We start from the raw sequence: 14,365 nt of genomic DNA on the forward strand, positions 1-14,365 counted from the left end.
AAAATTACATTTTGTATCTATTTGGTTAACTTTTAGAGCTCTATACCTTGTCATGTGACTTAGTAAAGTTGATGTGCTACAACATAGACCCTTCAATGACTGAGTGTAAACTGAAACATCAGACTGATCCCAGTTCTTCGCCGACTGAGTGAAAGGCTCGACAGCCATCCCAGCCATGTTCCTGCTCCAGGAACCCGAGCAGCAAATTGGACCAAACAAGGAGGCCAACAATCAGATAAAGTGACACATGACCCACTCCTCTAGAGTTCACATTGGGACAAGCCTGCACCTGCTACATGGGCAGCATTAAAAAAAAAACAAAAACACACACACACAAGTAGATTTAATACAGCACGCTGTCTTAGCTCAGAAACCTGTCATTGATGAAAACGTTTATTTTTAAACTAGTAACGTCAGAGCATTCAAAATCTCAACAATGTTGGCATCAATGTTTCAAAATGCTCTAATGTGACAGGTTAACATTGTCTTAGAAATACTCTAAGCAGATGACCATCCTTAAAAGATGCAGATTATACACTATTTTTTGATATTCATGACTCAATGGTCGGTCTTAGAGACAGCAGAACTGCAATTTGTTTTGTAAACCAGAAGAATTTCATAATTTTATCAATTGACTTCTCTAATTTGTCACTTCAGGGGTTATTTCTAAGCTGTTTCTGCAAACAATTATAATAAAGAAAATATATCACAGAAATCAATTTTTATTGTTGCATAAAGCAAATTTGTCCCCGTCTTTTTGTGATTGCAATCATATTACCAAAACTGAAGCGCAGTGAAGCAGGACCAGATCCACATGGGTTTACGTTTGACTCATATAACTTGTGGGAATATTTTTGTTTCTCTTAAAATATGAAATAAAATTTTAAAAAGCACATTTTATTCTAATTTCAACAAACACTATTGAAAAATTTGAAAGCTAACAAACAGTGGCATTCAACAATGGCATGCTCTTTCAACACTCCTCTTCCAAAGTTTTACCATGTCCTTTAAAACATTGGAGGTTTTAAAAGACATGTTTGGAAATGAGCCTTTTTAACACATTGCCTCCCTTCCCACCCCCACTTGAATCTGACATAACTCAAGCCTCTTAAAATATACCCTGAAGATCAAGAGATTGGCTGACACCTCTAATTTCCATGGCTACCAGAGCAAGTTGGATGATTTGCAGTTTTTCCCTGTAGCAACCCTTGCAGAGTTGATGTAAATCAACGAAACGCACAGTGCCCTGATGTTTATATCAAAGATCCTGGTTCTTTCTGAGGAAGTCTAAAGGCTGCAGTTATTTGTAGCAAATAACTGCAGCCTTTCCCTTTCCCTTGGAGCTTTCCCCACCTGGATTTTCCATACTGGTATTTTATCTTTTATTGAGGTAAAGGTATATGTGAGAGTCAGTCTATATAGTTTTATAGCCACTTTTTAGTCATTAGCCAGACTTTTGGTATCACATGCCCCTGGTTTTACTGGCTTCAGGAAAGTTCTGTTAAACTTGTGAAAGTCTTTACATCCCTTGAACATTTAGCTGTTTTCCCACATTTCGGCAGCACAGTTTATTGTGCCGTTTTGGGGTTTTTGTGATAAGCCAACACAATGTGGCAGGCAATTAGTAAGCGAAAGCAAAATGATGAAATTCTTTTGATTACTTTTCCCAAATTGGAACAAATTATGTGCTCTTGTTATCAACTCGGTCTGTAAATAAAATCCAGTAGGACTAATTGCCTTCATAAGTCACATTGTGATGAGATAGTCAATTCACTGAAATACGTCAATTTCCCTTTGGGATTGAGAAAGTTCGTTCGTTCGTTCGTTCGTTCGTTCGTTCGTTCGTTCGTTTGTTCGTTCAATCATTCATTCAGTTCACTAGTAATTTAGGCTTTGTGAACGTCTCAGAGTTGCTTGAGAATACAATTTGTTGGCTATTTAGCAAAGATAAATTGTGAAAAAGTTTCCGCTTGTAGATTTGCATAGTTCGTAGAGATATATCCAAAAGGGTTGCTGCTGCAACTGCAACAAAAGTTGCTTCTACCAAGCATTGACATATGCGAATATACCTGCACTCTACATTTTCCTCATTTTATATTTTAGTTTTTGCAAAGGCACCGTAACATACCCAGAAATGTAAAGTACACAAGTCTCAGAGAGGCATATATACACAAAAAGTGGTATGTGAAAAGTGAGTGAGCTAAAAAAAATTGCCTTTGAGGAGTTCAGGACAGTGAAGAGCTCAGACACATCGGTCCTGATTATTATTGTATATCAGACCAGATTTCTTTGGATCATTGTTAAAAAAAATTAAATCAGTTTTCCCAGCACGAGGAAAAACGGTTACATGTACAATATGTAGAGCTTGTGTGTATAATTCTTCATACCGTTTAATGTTTGGTCGGTGTAACAAGTCGTTTTTCGTGCCATTTGCGAGGTACGTTTTTATGTAATGTTGAATAAATAAACGACGAGAAGGTGCCTTGTACTGAAGGTAAGACGCGTTTGCTGATGTAGCACCATCCATAAGCCAGGCAATTCAAAGAGCTTCACAGGAAATCAAAGGGAAAGCATCAAGAAAAGCGTGAGCATAAAAGAAAATATATTTACGTACAAGAGAAATAAATGCTACTAACAGGGAACAGAGCACGTCATTGCTCTTTTTTTATCACCAGCCACTTCATAAAAACCCGAAAAAGCAGTTACTACCTTTTAGCCTTCTCACTTCTCTTCCACTCACCTGTATCATTCTCAACAAGCCGCAAGCGTGTGATCTACCCCGGGATCTGCCAATATCATGCAGCGCCACTCTGTAAGTTGTTAGTCACTGCAGGACCTTATGCTCTTTCCTCAGTTTCCAATGCTGCTGTAATTTGCCTGTCTGTTTCAAGTGCCAGAAAAAGATGCGAGAAAAACCAGAGCAAGGCGCTGACCCAAGGTGAGAGAACTAAAAGACCCAAGGGAGAGATACCTGCAAATAGGTTCAAAGTAGCAGTAGTAAAAAATTATATTGGATTCAGCTTGGCTGAAGCAGCAAGACTGTTTTTTTTTTAGTTGAAATAAGACTCAGGAGAAAAGTGTGGGACCCTTTCCAGGGCAGTTTATCTGGGTTAAAGATTCCCTTTGTATATTCACACCATGTTTTCCCAAGCATGGTCCACACATTGTCTTATTTAACAGCCACATACATACACACACGTATAATGCAGTTTAAAGTCATGGTGATTACGGTGCTTTTTCTCTGTGTGCCTTTATAGTTGAAGGCCCTCTCCATCCCCAAGTCTCCGCGTTTCGCTCTAACATGTTCCAGAACATCAAACTAAAACCACATTTTATGAATGAATAAAGCACAAAGAGATAAAAGAGTGTTTCTTACCCCCTTTCCGACCACCATTCACCCAGCGTAGTCCGGTCCTGAATGAAACAAACACGCCGGAATGCCCCTGTCAAATTACCACTCTTCTACATGACGTTTATCACATTAAAAGGCCCCAAATTGATGCATGAAACTTTGAATGTTAAAGGTGCTTTGTCTTAATGTTTGGGCGGAGGCCGCTCTGGGTCATGCGTGTGTGGGTTTCACACATCTCGACATCTTGGGAGGTCAACAAATGGCCTCCAATCTGATCTGATCCACAAACATAACCTTCATTCTTCACTTTATTCGCCACCGACGGTTGCCGACCCCCGCTGAAGGCAACAGCTTCCATTCATCATTGGTTCCCACGTCTAAAAGCGGCGATTAGCTCAAAGTTTCCCGAGGAGATCTTAAACTAAGAGCTACTGAAAACACACATGTTGAACCTCCCTCTGAGCCCAAACCTAGACTGTAGATTAGTGTGGAAAGAAACCGGGATTTTACTTGTCCGTGTGAGTCTGTTTGCTCAAAGTTCTCTTGGGTACCAAAATCCAAGCATTTGTGGTTGCAAATCCTGCAAGTGAAAAAATAAAAAAAAGATCCATTAACAAAGAACAACACCGTTTGGTTTGGTTTGTTTATTTGTTGAGATCGGAACACAAATTGACTAATTTTGTAAGGGAAGAGATACATTTAGCCATAATTCCACGCCTATAACATCTCCTTATTTTTTCCATCAGACATCTTTTATCATTACTGTAGATTTGGCTACAGAAATGAAGGGATAAACTCCACATATGATTTATCAAATTTAGCCTTCTCTAGACAGATCTTTGTAAATCCGGTGACTGGAAACGGTTAATATTTAAATACACTTCCACATTTTCATGGGCGTAGACTACAGAGTTCTTAAAGCGGATACAAGATGGATTTATTTCTGCTTCAATAGACCCGAAGTGGCACTGTACAGTCTGGACACATGCTTCCCTCATAGGCTCCAGCGTCCATAATACCCACTGCACAAATACATCGAAGTGCAGTTATTCATTTTGGCACAAGTCCATAATAATACGATTTGGAAGGTAAAGTGGACTTAACAGCCACTCATCGCTCTATATTAAAAAGTCTCTTCAGTTCAGGAAAACCTGCCTCCTGTGCTGAGTTTCCCATGAGGGATCCACTGGCACAGACTCTTTCAGTCTCCAGGTGCTTGTCCAGATCTTTGACTTAAACAGCTGGAAATTAATCACACAGTTCACATTCATACAGTGACGTTAGAGAAAATAAAAAAGGCATTTCTCCTGAGTCTTGAACTCAGTCTTATAAGGCCCCGTTCACACAGAGTCGGTTTTCAGTGACACTGAAACATTTTTGTTGGGATCTAGCTGCTTGTTCTTCAATGATTGTGGTCTCTCAGACTCATGCATGGACAGATTTCAACAAAAACAATAACGGATTGTTAAGCTTATCAACCTGATATGCTTAAAAAAATTTCTGATACGGAATATGAGGACTTGGTGAGACGGGTTGCTGTTTTCTAAACAAGCTAGGAGTCAAAAGCACATGCGTATTTTGACATGCGCCATCTAGTGGTCAGGCATGACAACTACAGTGGATTGCGGTCTCTTCTAAACGTGAAACTTTTAATCTACATCCAAAAATATCGGCAGACTCCGGACAGCGGTCTTCTGTAAACGTAGAATAAAAATGCTTCCTGTTTTCTTTTTAAGCCTCCGGTTACATTTAGCTTGCAGCTGTGACGCAGCTTTGCTTAGCCGATGGTAGATTCGTGCAATTAAACTAACAAAGTGAATTAATTATGAAGTGAAGAAAAATCAGTGATAAAATATAACCATCAATGAACAGGAAATTAAACATATGCAGCTTTGTGCTATTTTTGGCTAGAAAATCTCTATCAAACTTTTTGATTTTCTCTTCATAATTTCTAAATTAATTTCATTCTGTTTGTATTTATTTTTAACCATTTCCATCACTGTAGAGCGCCAAAGCCAAAGGAAACATCTTGTTTGAATAACGAAGATGTCACAGACTTTGACAAAATTATAATTGCTGTGTGAATACAAAGACAAACAGAAAGTCCCAGAGAAAAAGAAAAAAAAAGTTTAATTTACATTCTTCTTCAAACAAAATGAAAGGTTTTTCTAGTATAATTAATTTTGATTACTCTTCTATCAAATGTGTTCCAAACATGTTTAATTATGGAATAACGCTCAAAAGTCAAAAGCTAATTTGAGCCAGGAGGTGAAAATTTCAGAGCAGTTCTCTGATTTCCGTAAAACATCCATGACTCGATTAATTTGCTTGTCATAAAAGGAAATCATGCATAAACAACTTTGGAAAGATCCAAGTAAAAGGTAAAGTAAACTTAAACAGATAAAAACACCAGTGAGAGGATGGTAATTAATTTAATACGACAAATTACTTCCACACTAATTAACCTGTAATTAATGTTGTTAAACATTTCTGTGTTGACAGAGGTTTCCCTGCTGTTAAACAACATTTTGACTGTGTAAAACTAAGACGTTCTCTGACTGCAGGGAGAACGTGATGTTGACTTTCCAGCACTGAAAAGCCTTTTTGTCCAACATCTTGGCCACCCATTTTACTGCAGGCAGTCCTGAGCAGTAGGGTAATATGGCCAATATGCAAATGCATAAATATACAGTGACAGACATTAAGAAAATTAGGTAAAATAGCGATAAATGTAGATCATTTCATTTAAGTGTGTTAAATATGAAATATTTCCAGCTGTCCTTTTTGTTTTCGAGCATGACACGTCAAAATAATAAACACTACTGGTTTCTACCTCTGAACCTTCGTCATCTACATACAGATTGTTCTTCCGTCATTTTTAATGAGTTAGAAAATGCGCTTTGATGAGGCTCATTGGTCAAAAGGGGCCTTTTGAAAATAACCACCTTTCAGCAGGTAGTAAATATAAACCCACAGTTTTGTGTCTAAAAAAACGTTTTTCATTCATCTGATGTAATATTCTAATATCTAAGCTCTATATTTTCTTTAGCTGAAGCAGAAAACCATCGTAATTTCCAGAAATAAGGGTTTGACAACATCAGACTCTTAGAAATGAATCTATGCAGTGTGTTTCACTCTATTGAGTTGCTGAAATTCATGAACGTTTCATTGATAGTAATCGACCGAATGGCCAGCATTTTCAGTCAAGTGTTTCATTTGATATTCATGCTATTTATTTTCATTCAAAGTCATGGAGGTAGTTCTCAGACATGAATGTATCAGCTATGTATGTTTGGCTAACTTTCAATTAACCAATTTCAGGACCAGGAGGAGAAGCCAGAAGAGAATTACCAGGATATATAGTCTCTCCAGCTACTTTTGCGTTTATCTATTGGTCTTTTCCTGGTGGAATAACCTTGGAAAACCTCCAAAGAGATGTACCTCCAAAGAAATGTACACAAGAGGCATCCAAATGAGATGCGTGCACCTGGGGATATGGAGCCTGTTGAGTTGTCGCATCTGTTCAGTGTAGAATGTGGAGGGACACATCAGGATGGTTTTCACAGGGAAAAAATAAAAAAATAAAGTGAAAAACAGGAGGTGGGAGTGATTTCTTACCATTGAGGGATCATGCTCCTCAGCCTCCCTGGAAAAGCTTGTTCTCGGGTGTTGGAAAAGAGGCTCTGACTGATTGTTGAGCCTTGGACTCGAGAGGATCAGTGTGCCTTTCATCCCGGTCGTTAAACTGGACTAGATCGAAGGGGTCGTGGGAGTTTTGTTGTCAAGTCATCATATGTTTTGTCCTTCAAGGTATTTTATTGGGGTTGCTGCTGGAATTTATTGTTCCTGAGTTTAGGTACCACATCAGGCACAAAGCCAAGCTTATTCCAAGTGTCACTGATCTTACTTCCCCGATATTAAGGTGAAGCTCTGGATAGGCTGGTTTGGGAACTTATTTTCTAATGTTTTTAGATGCAACCCTAATTCAACACAGCTGAATCAAATAAATAGGTCCTTACCAGGCTTATGCCAAACTTGATGGCATGCTGCGGATGAAATTCAGTCACTTGATCCAGCTGTAGTGCAGACGCCAACACTGTGAGACAGGTTTGCAAAGTTTGAGTCGAAATGTGGAGTCTTTCATTTCAGAGGTTTGTTGAGGACAAAGCTGTAGGTGGCTTTGGTTTTGTACCGTCTGTTTCTGCAGTTAAGAGAAAAAAAGTTTTTAAAGGATAAAGCCATACTGGGATTAAGCTGCATCAGCTGCTGTTATTTTTTTTCTCCAATGTTCAATCTTTAGATGATTTAATCAAACATATGTTAGCTTTATTTACAGGATGTTACAAAATGTTGAAGTTGCAGACCTTAGTTAAATTTTAAAGAATATCATTTCTTCTTCAGTGATCTGTTTTTGCTGTCCTTAATAACCACTTTAATAAGTCGTAAAATGCTCCGATCTAGTCCAAAGTAACGTCTTCAAAGTAACCACTTTAATAAGTGGTTATTAAAACGCATTTCACGTCAGACCAATAAAAACATTTTAATACAGCGTTTAATACAAAGCATCTTTATTTACCTGCTTAAATGTTGTTATTTTTAGAGGATACATTAAATCTAACAAACAAGCCTCGTCGGAGTGCGTATTGTAATTTATTGAATATGCATTGCTACCAGACTGAACAACGTGTTTAACATCACTGGATACCTGCTCAGTGTTTCTGTGGCAGACTGTCAGACAAACTACCTGCAAGATGTCAGAGCAGAGAAGTCACAGCCTTCACCCTGTGCTCTCAATGAGTTTCTATCCAGAAGTTGACTTCCTGAGATTTTTATAGTCAGCACCAGCAAATCTCATATGAAGAAGTTTAAGGCATTGCCACCCAGCCTCATGTTATGAACATGAAAAACTACATGTTCATAACAATCAAAAAAGTGTAAAAGAAAAAAAAATTCAAATTCTTTGGTGCTCAGCCATTTTACGTCTTCAAAGTGTCGCCCTGCTGTCGCGCAGCTCTTTCAGGTTTTAGTGTCTTATTCTCAGTCAGATGATCTTTGCAGGAGAACGATGTTTCCTGTGTGTCCACCTTTCAGCAGAGTGATGGAGAAAATTATTCACAGTAGAAAGACCTCAAAACTTTAGTGTCTTATGCTAGATTGTTAATGAATCCGAAACAATCGACAATCTGTAGAACAACATTTCAAAACTGGAATCAAGCATGTGAGGAATGAATGCGCGTTAAAGCATCTTCAAAAAGTCACAATCGCTGACGCAGCTTCATCTTTACAGCGATGACCGAGGTGCTTATTTGATCTGCGAGCTGGGTAAAATATCCTCGTCTCTTTATCTGATTCTACCCACGATAAGGCTGAACAGAAACCATCCGAGCGACTGAACCTCGTCTGACCCGGTGGGAGATGCGGGGCAGCTGGAGAACGAATCATCGCCACGTGAACCACATCCGCTGTCTCTTTCTACGTTCTGTCGCTGTTTACTTCCACAGCATGTGTCCCCCATCTTACTCGGGCCAGAAAAGGCCGAGCTGGCGAACGACGACAGATCCAGGAGACGGCCCAGGCAGGAGTTGTTTTGTTTGAGGAAAAGAGGCTTAGCAGCTGTCAGCGACGAGACAAACAGACGGAGGGGGAATCCTCACGCTAATACAGTCTTACATCAGTTACCAGCAACACAAATCTTTATGAGCGAATAAATTATTTCCTGGACAAATACGGGAAACAAGTCTCTTAGCGAGTTTAAACAAAGAATTGCATGTTTAGAATAGATAATCTGGACTCAAGAGGGGCATTTTTTTCCTGTCCAATTCGGCAGACATGGAGAACAGTACAGCTTTGATGAAGGGAAACTCAAGTTTTAGTTTCTGTAATTAGAGAGCAATGAACGAAAATCCGCTCCTGGGAATTTGAAGAAATGCAAAGAAATAACAGGAATAGAGAACGCGTTGTAGATACCCATCGCCTCCGGCTAGCAACAAGCCAGCCTTCATGATTTTTCCCATTCCTCTTGCCATTCTCCTCTTCCTCCACTCAAATTAGATTTTTTTTTTCCTGTCACAGGAGGATTTAGGAACATGTAAGAGTGGGAGTGTGGACATATATGTGTGTGTGGAGCTGGGGGCTTGATGGACAGATGGATGTAAGTCCCGCGGTTGGGCATTCAAAGTATCACATTCTTCTATTTTCAGCTGACTCCTTATTGCTCCCAGTTGTTGCATTAAATAAAGTGGGGCCTAGAAAAAGGAAAGGTCGGGGTGTTGCTTCCTGAATTCCCGACACTTTGTTCCCTGGAAACTCTTCATTTGCAAGAAACGTCACAGTAGCTAAATCAGCCGTTAGCACACAAGGAGCATGAAGCAGTTTTGAGACCAAAGATTGACGTATAGACAGTCTGGTTTTAGCAGATTATCTTTACAGAAGTGGTGTCTAGAAATTGTGTTGTTCAGTTTGGATCTGTTTACCCAAAACATTTTTTTTCCCCTCTGGTTTTCTTGGATTTTCTCACACAAATAAAAAGTCAAAGAGGGTGGGTGGGTCTGCCTGCGGGCCCCCCTTTGTCAGACCTTGAACTGCATGATTCTGTACCCCTTATAAATAAAGAGGAGCTATATGTGGAGTCTGAGATACAGAGCCTCAGGCCAACTAATAAACACACACACACACACACACACACACACACATCTACATTACAGTTCAGACGGAGTTCATTGTGTGCTCTACATTGCCATCCTGTTCCCAAGGAGCTGTTGGTGTGCTAACCAGAGAGCGCTGGAGAAAGTTACGTTCCAGATGCAGTTTTCCATCGTAACTTTCTCATTTTTGAGGTTTGAGTTTTCGTCACCAATTCTCAACCATAAAACAACATTTAAAATGTTGTTTTCTAACTTTCCTGACATTAATTAGATACATAAGGAGTAAGGGGCAACATCTTCTTGCCTCATGTTAGTTTGGAGGCAGCCGGTATAAAAGATAGTTGTTAGTACTTTAGGAACAATGACAGACTTTACAGAGTTGAAATTTTTAACTTTCTTCAGGATCTAATATTAGCTATTGCGGTCGGTGTGTACCCTGAAGTAACTCGTTCCGTCTCTGCCTAAATGAACCGCTAACTTGTCTTGAATATTGTTTCCTTTGAACAGCTTCTTGTGTCTTTAACTATGCTGATGTACTGATACTAAAAGCAGATTGTTTTGATTAGTTTAGGTATTGCTTAGAAGTGACGGGCCCCTGATTGGGGAAAAAAAATCATGTTTTTGATTTGTCAAATGGCCGATCTTTGATCAAGTGCGATCAGGCTCAAAATGACCCAGTTCTGGTCACTAGCTGATTTCTTGGTTTATCTCTTAATTGTTTTTTACCACGTGTGACAGTAGTCCTTCTGGTCCCCAACAAGTGACTGTTGTTAATGGCAGTATTAGAAGTTTGGTCCCAGTAGTTTTCAACAATACCAAATTTTTATTAAAAAGGGGTCTTGATCTATACATTTATTTTTAATTTAGACCAATCTCTAATCTCTTGCTCCTTTCTTAAAAGGAGAAAGAAAACAAGCATAACAAAACAAAACTAACAGCTAAAGTGTTGTTAGTTTTACATGATAGAAGTTTTTGTAAATTTGTGTCGTCTACAGCATCTTTTGACTGTGAGGTTCCTCAGGGTTCTGCACTAGGAACCCTTTTTTTTCTCTCCTTAATGATATAGGGTTCCATTGGAGGGAACTTGGTATTTAATTTACTTACAGTGACACTGGCATCCTACTTGAAGCTTCGCATTAATAGTTAAATATGTTAAATATTCTTATTGATAAAAACTGAAACTGAGAACTTTACACTCAAAAAACATTCAAATATAAACTACGGTTTGGTAAACCTTCACTCCAAAATAGATGTCTTTGCAGTCACATTGCAGCATAAGTCTGTGCGATACGTGCAGCCTGGATGCAGTATTCAGTAGGATATCATGTTTCAGATGTCTTGCATTCACACCCTGCATGTCTATCGTATATTTGGCCAGATGAATGAGCTCAAACCGGCCTCCGTGCACATGCCTGATGTGTATTTTGAGTGAGTGAAATAATAAACCTCACACACAGTAGTGCACACATTGTGTAGAGTCATAGGAACGTTTGCTAATCTTAGTATTTTGAATGCAGTTTGGAGCAATATCGTCCGTTACTGTGCGTATCGCCTTGACGTTGTGCAGCTGCAGGTCTGCTTGTTAAAACATGAAACCTTATTCTGCTCTGAAACTATGGGGCTGTTTTAAAGTTCCTTCTTTAATTTGGACTCCATCTGATCATATCTAGTGCAAACTGTAAAATGCTTAAACTTGAACTGGGACTTTTTCATGCTGGGAGGAGATTTATTAAAACCCATAACTTAAACATTTATTCAATTTGAGCACATAACAGGATCATTACCCTGCTGTTTCTGGCATTAGGACCACCTTAGACGGGGTCCCGCTTGAAAACTGCAGTACTCGGAGAAGAAGAAATCTTGCATGAATGATTATGCTGATTAAAAAGTAGTTTGTTATATGTTCAACTTTTGCTTGTGGAAGCAAAAAGCAGTGATTCTAAAAAATGTCTTCTTAATGTCTCCTTCTATTACATCCTCACATCTGCTTAAAATCAGGCAAAGTTTTACTATTCAGTTGTAAACTCTATACATACTTAAAATAATCAGGAGCTAGGAAGAGAGAGAAAGCAGAAATAAGGACTTTCCCTGGCTTCTTATTGTTATAAATCCTTCTCTGGCTCACGCATTGCCATATTAAAGACAAATGAACAGCAAAACTAACAGAAAGGTCGATAAGTCTTTATTTCAGCATTTAACGTTCTGCTCTGGAGCAGGAATCTGAACTATGTCTGCAATTACTGTATTCCAGCAAGACTGTTTTCCCCATTAATCCCTCGAACTGATCCAGCTCTCCATCAGTTTGTCATCACCCACCTTCTTTCGGCCTCAAATCTGCCACTCAGGACTAATCACACTCCCACATTTCAGTCAACCTGACGCCTGCTCCTTCAGAAGTTGGCAAAAAAAATCTTGTTGGCATGCGGACTGCTGCTGTCGAAGTCTCAAAAAAATAAGGTGGAGCGAGGGTGGTGCCTGATGACCCACGTATTGTAACACCCATACCTGCACTTTAAATGCAAAGCACGAACAAGGATAATGAACGAATACACACCTTATTCAAAATCCTGCATCTTTAAACATAATCCCCTCTTCTCCTTATGCTTTTGAAATAGGTTTTTAAGTCACTGCATTTAATTTCTCTTTATTTGTACTTTAAATCTCCTCCAAACTACACAGAGACATCGTTGTGAAAATAAACCAAATTATTAATTGTGGAGCTCATTAATATAAACAATCACCTGTGTGAGTTAGTAGGATTGAATCTGTTTCCAACCATCTGTTTCACTTACTGCCACTTTTTTAATCACCAAGAAAAAGTTTTCTTGAAACTGAAACATTCAAACATGCTTGAGAATTTTAACAAAATCCCTAATTCGGAAAGTGTGGATTGGGAAATGGAGCCAATCGTCATCTTGAGTTTACTTTAGCTGTTGCTCTGCCACTTCCGTAATCCTTTGGCTCCGAAACTATTTATAGGATGTTGATGTTGCGTAAAGGAAGGAAAGAAGGATTAAAGTGGGAGACGTGGAGGAGAATGAGCGAGCTCTTTGATATAGCTGGCAGAGTCAGGAAATGATTAGGCTGCTACAATAACGCCAATAATGACAATAGAGAAAACATGTCTGCAGCCACAAGCACTTAGTGTCAGGAACTCTGTATGGTTCCCATTTCATTACGAACGCACGGGAACATGGAAGTTTTCAAGTGTTTCAGAGTCGTTTCAGTCCATAGAGAAGCAAACTGAACATTTATTCCTCTCGCTTCTTGGGCTCACATAAGTGCTTTATATTAAAGACCGCTTTAAAGGACCCCTAATAACTGCAGTGCTATAGAGGAGAAGCAAATGTGACTACATGCAGCTTGCATTACATTACTTTTTTTTTAATCCAGATTAAAAAAATTGAACTATATTAAAATATTAGTAATTTATTTATTTAATATTCTCTTTTTTCCCCCTTAAATGACTGTGTTGCTTTTTAATTTATTTGTAAAGTGTTTAGAATCCAACTATGACTTACAATTGTTACAAAAATACACTAAGAGGCTTTTAAAGCAATTCATCAATATTATCTTTAGCTTTCAGGAAGCGACTGTGTTTTAATCTTTGAAAGCAGATTTCTTAAAGTAACTTGACACACAGATTTGCTCAGCTAATGATGTTCTGCCAGTCAGGGTAATGCTGTTAGCGTCACTGCTGTGCCTCATTGTCCTCATGTTTGCTTTGCTAATTAGAGAAAACATAACGTTCAGTCTATTCCTCACCTGTTTGCTCTGTTTTCTGCATGTTTTTAGCTGCTCGTCTCTTTACTGGTCACTTGAATTGGCCTCAGTTCTCACAAAACTATCTCTCAGTGAAAAAAGGAAAGAAAAAAACCATCTCTGTAAAGTAACAGCATATAAATTGATGCACATCAGCATCTGTACAGCAGTGATTCATGTTCCTGCTTCAGCATGGGGATCTTGCAGCAGATGGACATTGGCTCAGGGGCAAATAATTTATTTCCACGTCCCTCAGCAGCACTCCTGCTATATATCACTGCGTTCCTTCTCTATCGGCTGCAGAGAAATCTTTTTACCAGGAAGGCAAAGTTTCGAGTTGCATCCACAATAGCGTTAGACGGGAGCAACGGGGGCTCGGAGTTGATGTGTGAGACTTGTGAAATGAAACCAACTGTATGTTGTAAAATCAGCACTTTATTTTTTAAAGCTCTTTTCATTATTTTGGGAATAAAAAGTCATAAAATCCCCAATTTGCGTTGCCCTCTGTCTCTTGACGTGCTGATTTAGGAGACTTGTTCCTCTCTGTGTCTCTGCAGGGCCTCCAGGAAAACGCGGACGCATCGGAAGAAGAGGGGAACCTGGTAAG

At 39.0% G+C, this 14,365-nt stretch overlaps 1 protein-coding gene across 10 annotated transcripts in view; it reads left to right on the forward strand.

Annotated features, from left to right (window-relative positions):
* The window catches only part of col23a1b (collagen type XXIII alpha 1 chain b), a 146,296-nt gene that overhangs the window by 92,032 nt on the left and 39,899 nt on the right, over positions 1–14,365 (forward strand). For all 10 annotated transcript variants that reach the window (XM_008420112.2, XM_008420110.2, XM_008420116.2 and 7 more), the window contains exon 3: positions 14,316–14,360. In XM_008420112.2, coding sequence (XP_008418334.1) covers positions 14,316–14,360 — 45 coding nt within the window. The remainder of the gene's footprint in view (positions 1–14,315; positions 14,361–14,365) is intronic.

The sequence above is a fragment of the Poecilia reticulata genome, linkage group LG10 (assembly GCF_000633615.1).
Source record: "Poecilia reticulata strain Guanapo linkage group LG10, Guppy_female_1.0+MT, whole genome shotgun sequence".
Classification (NCBI taxonomy): Eukaryota; Metazoa; Chordata; class Actinopteri; order Cyprinodontiformes; family Poeciliidae; genus Poecilia; species Poecilia reticulata.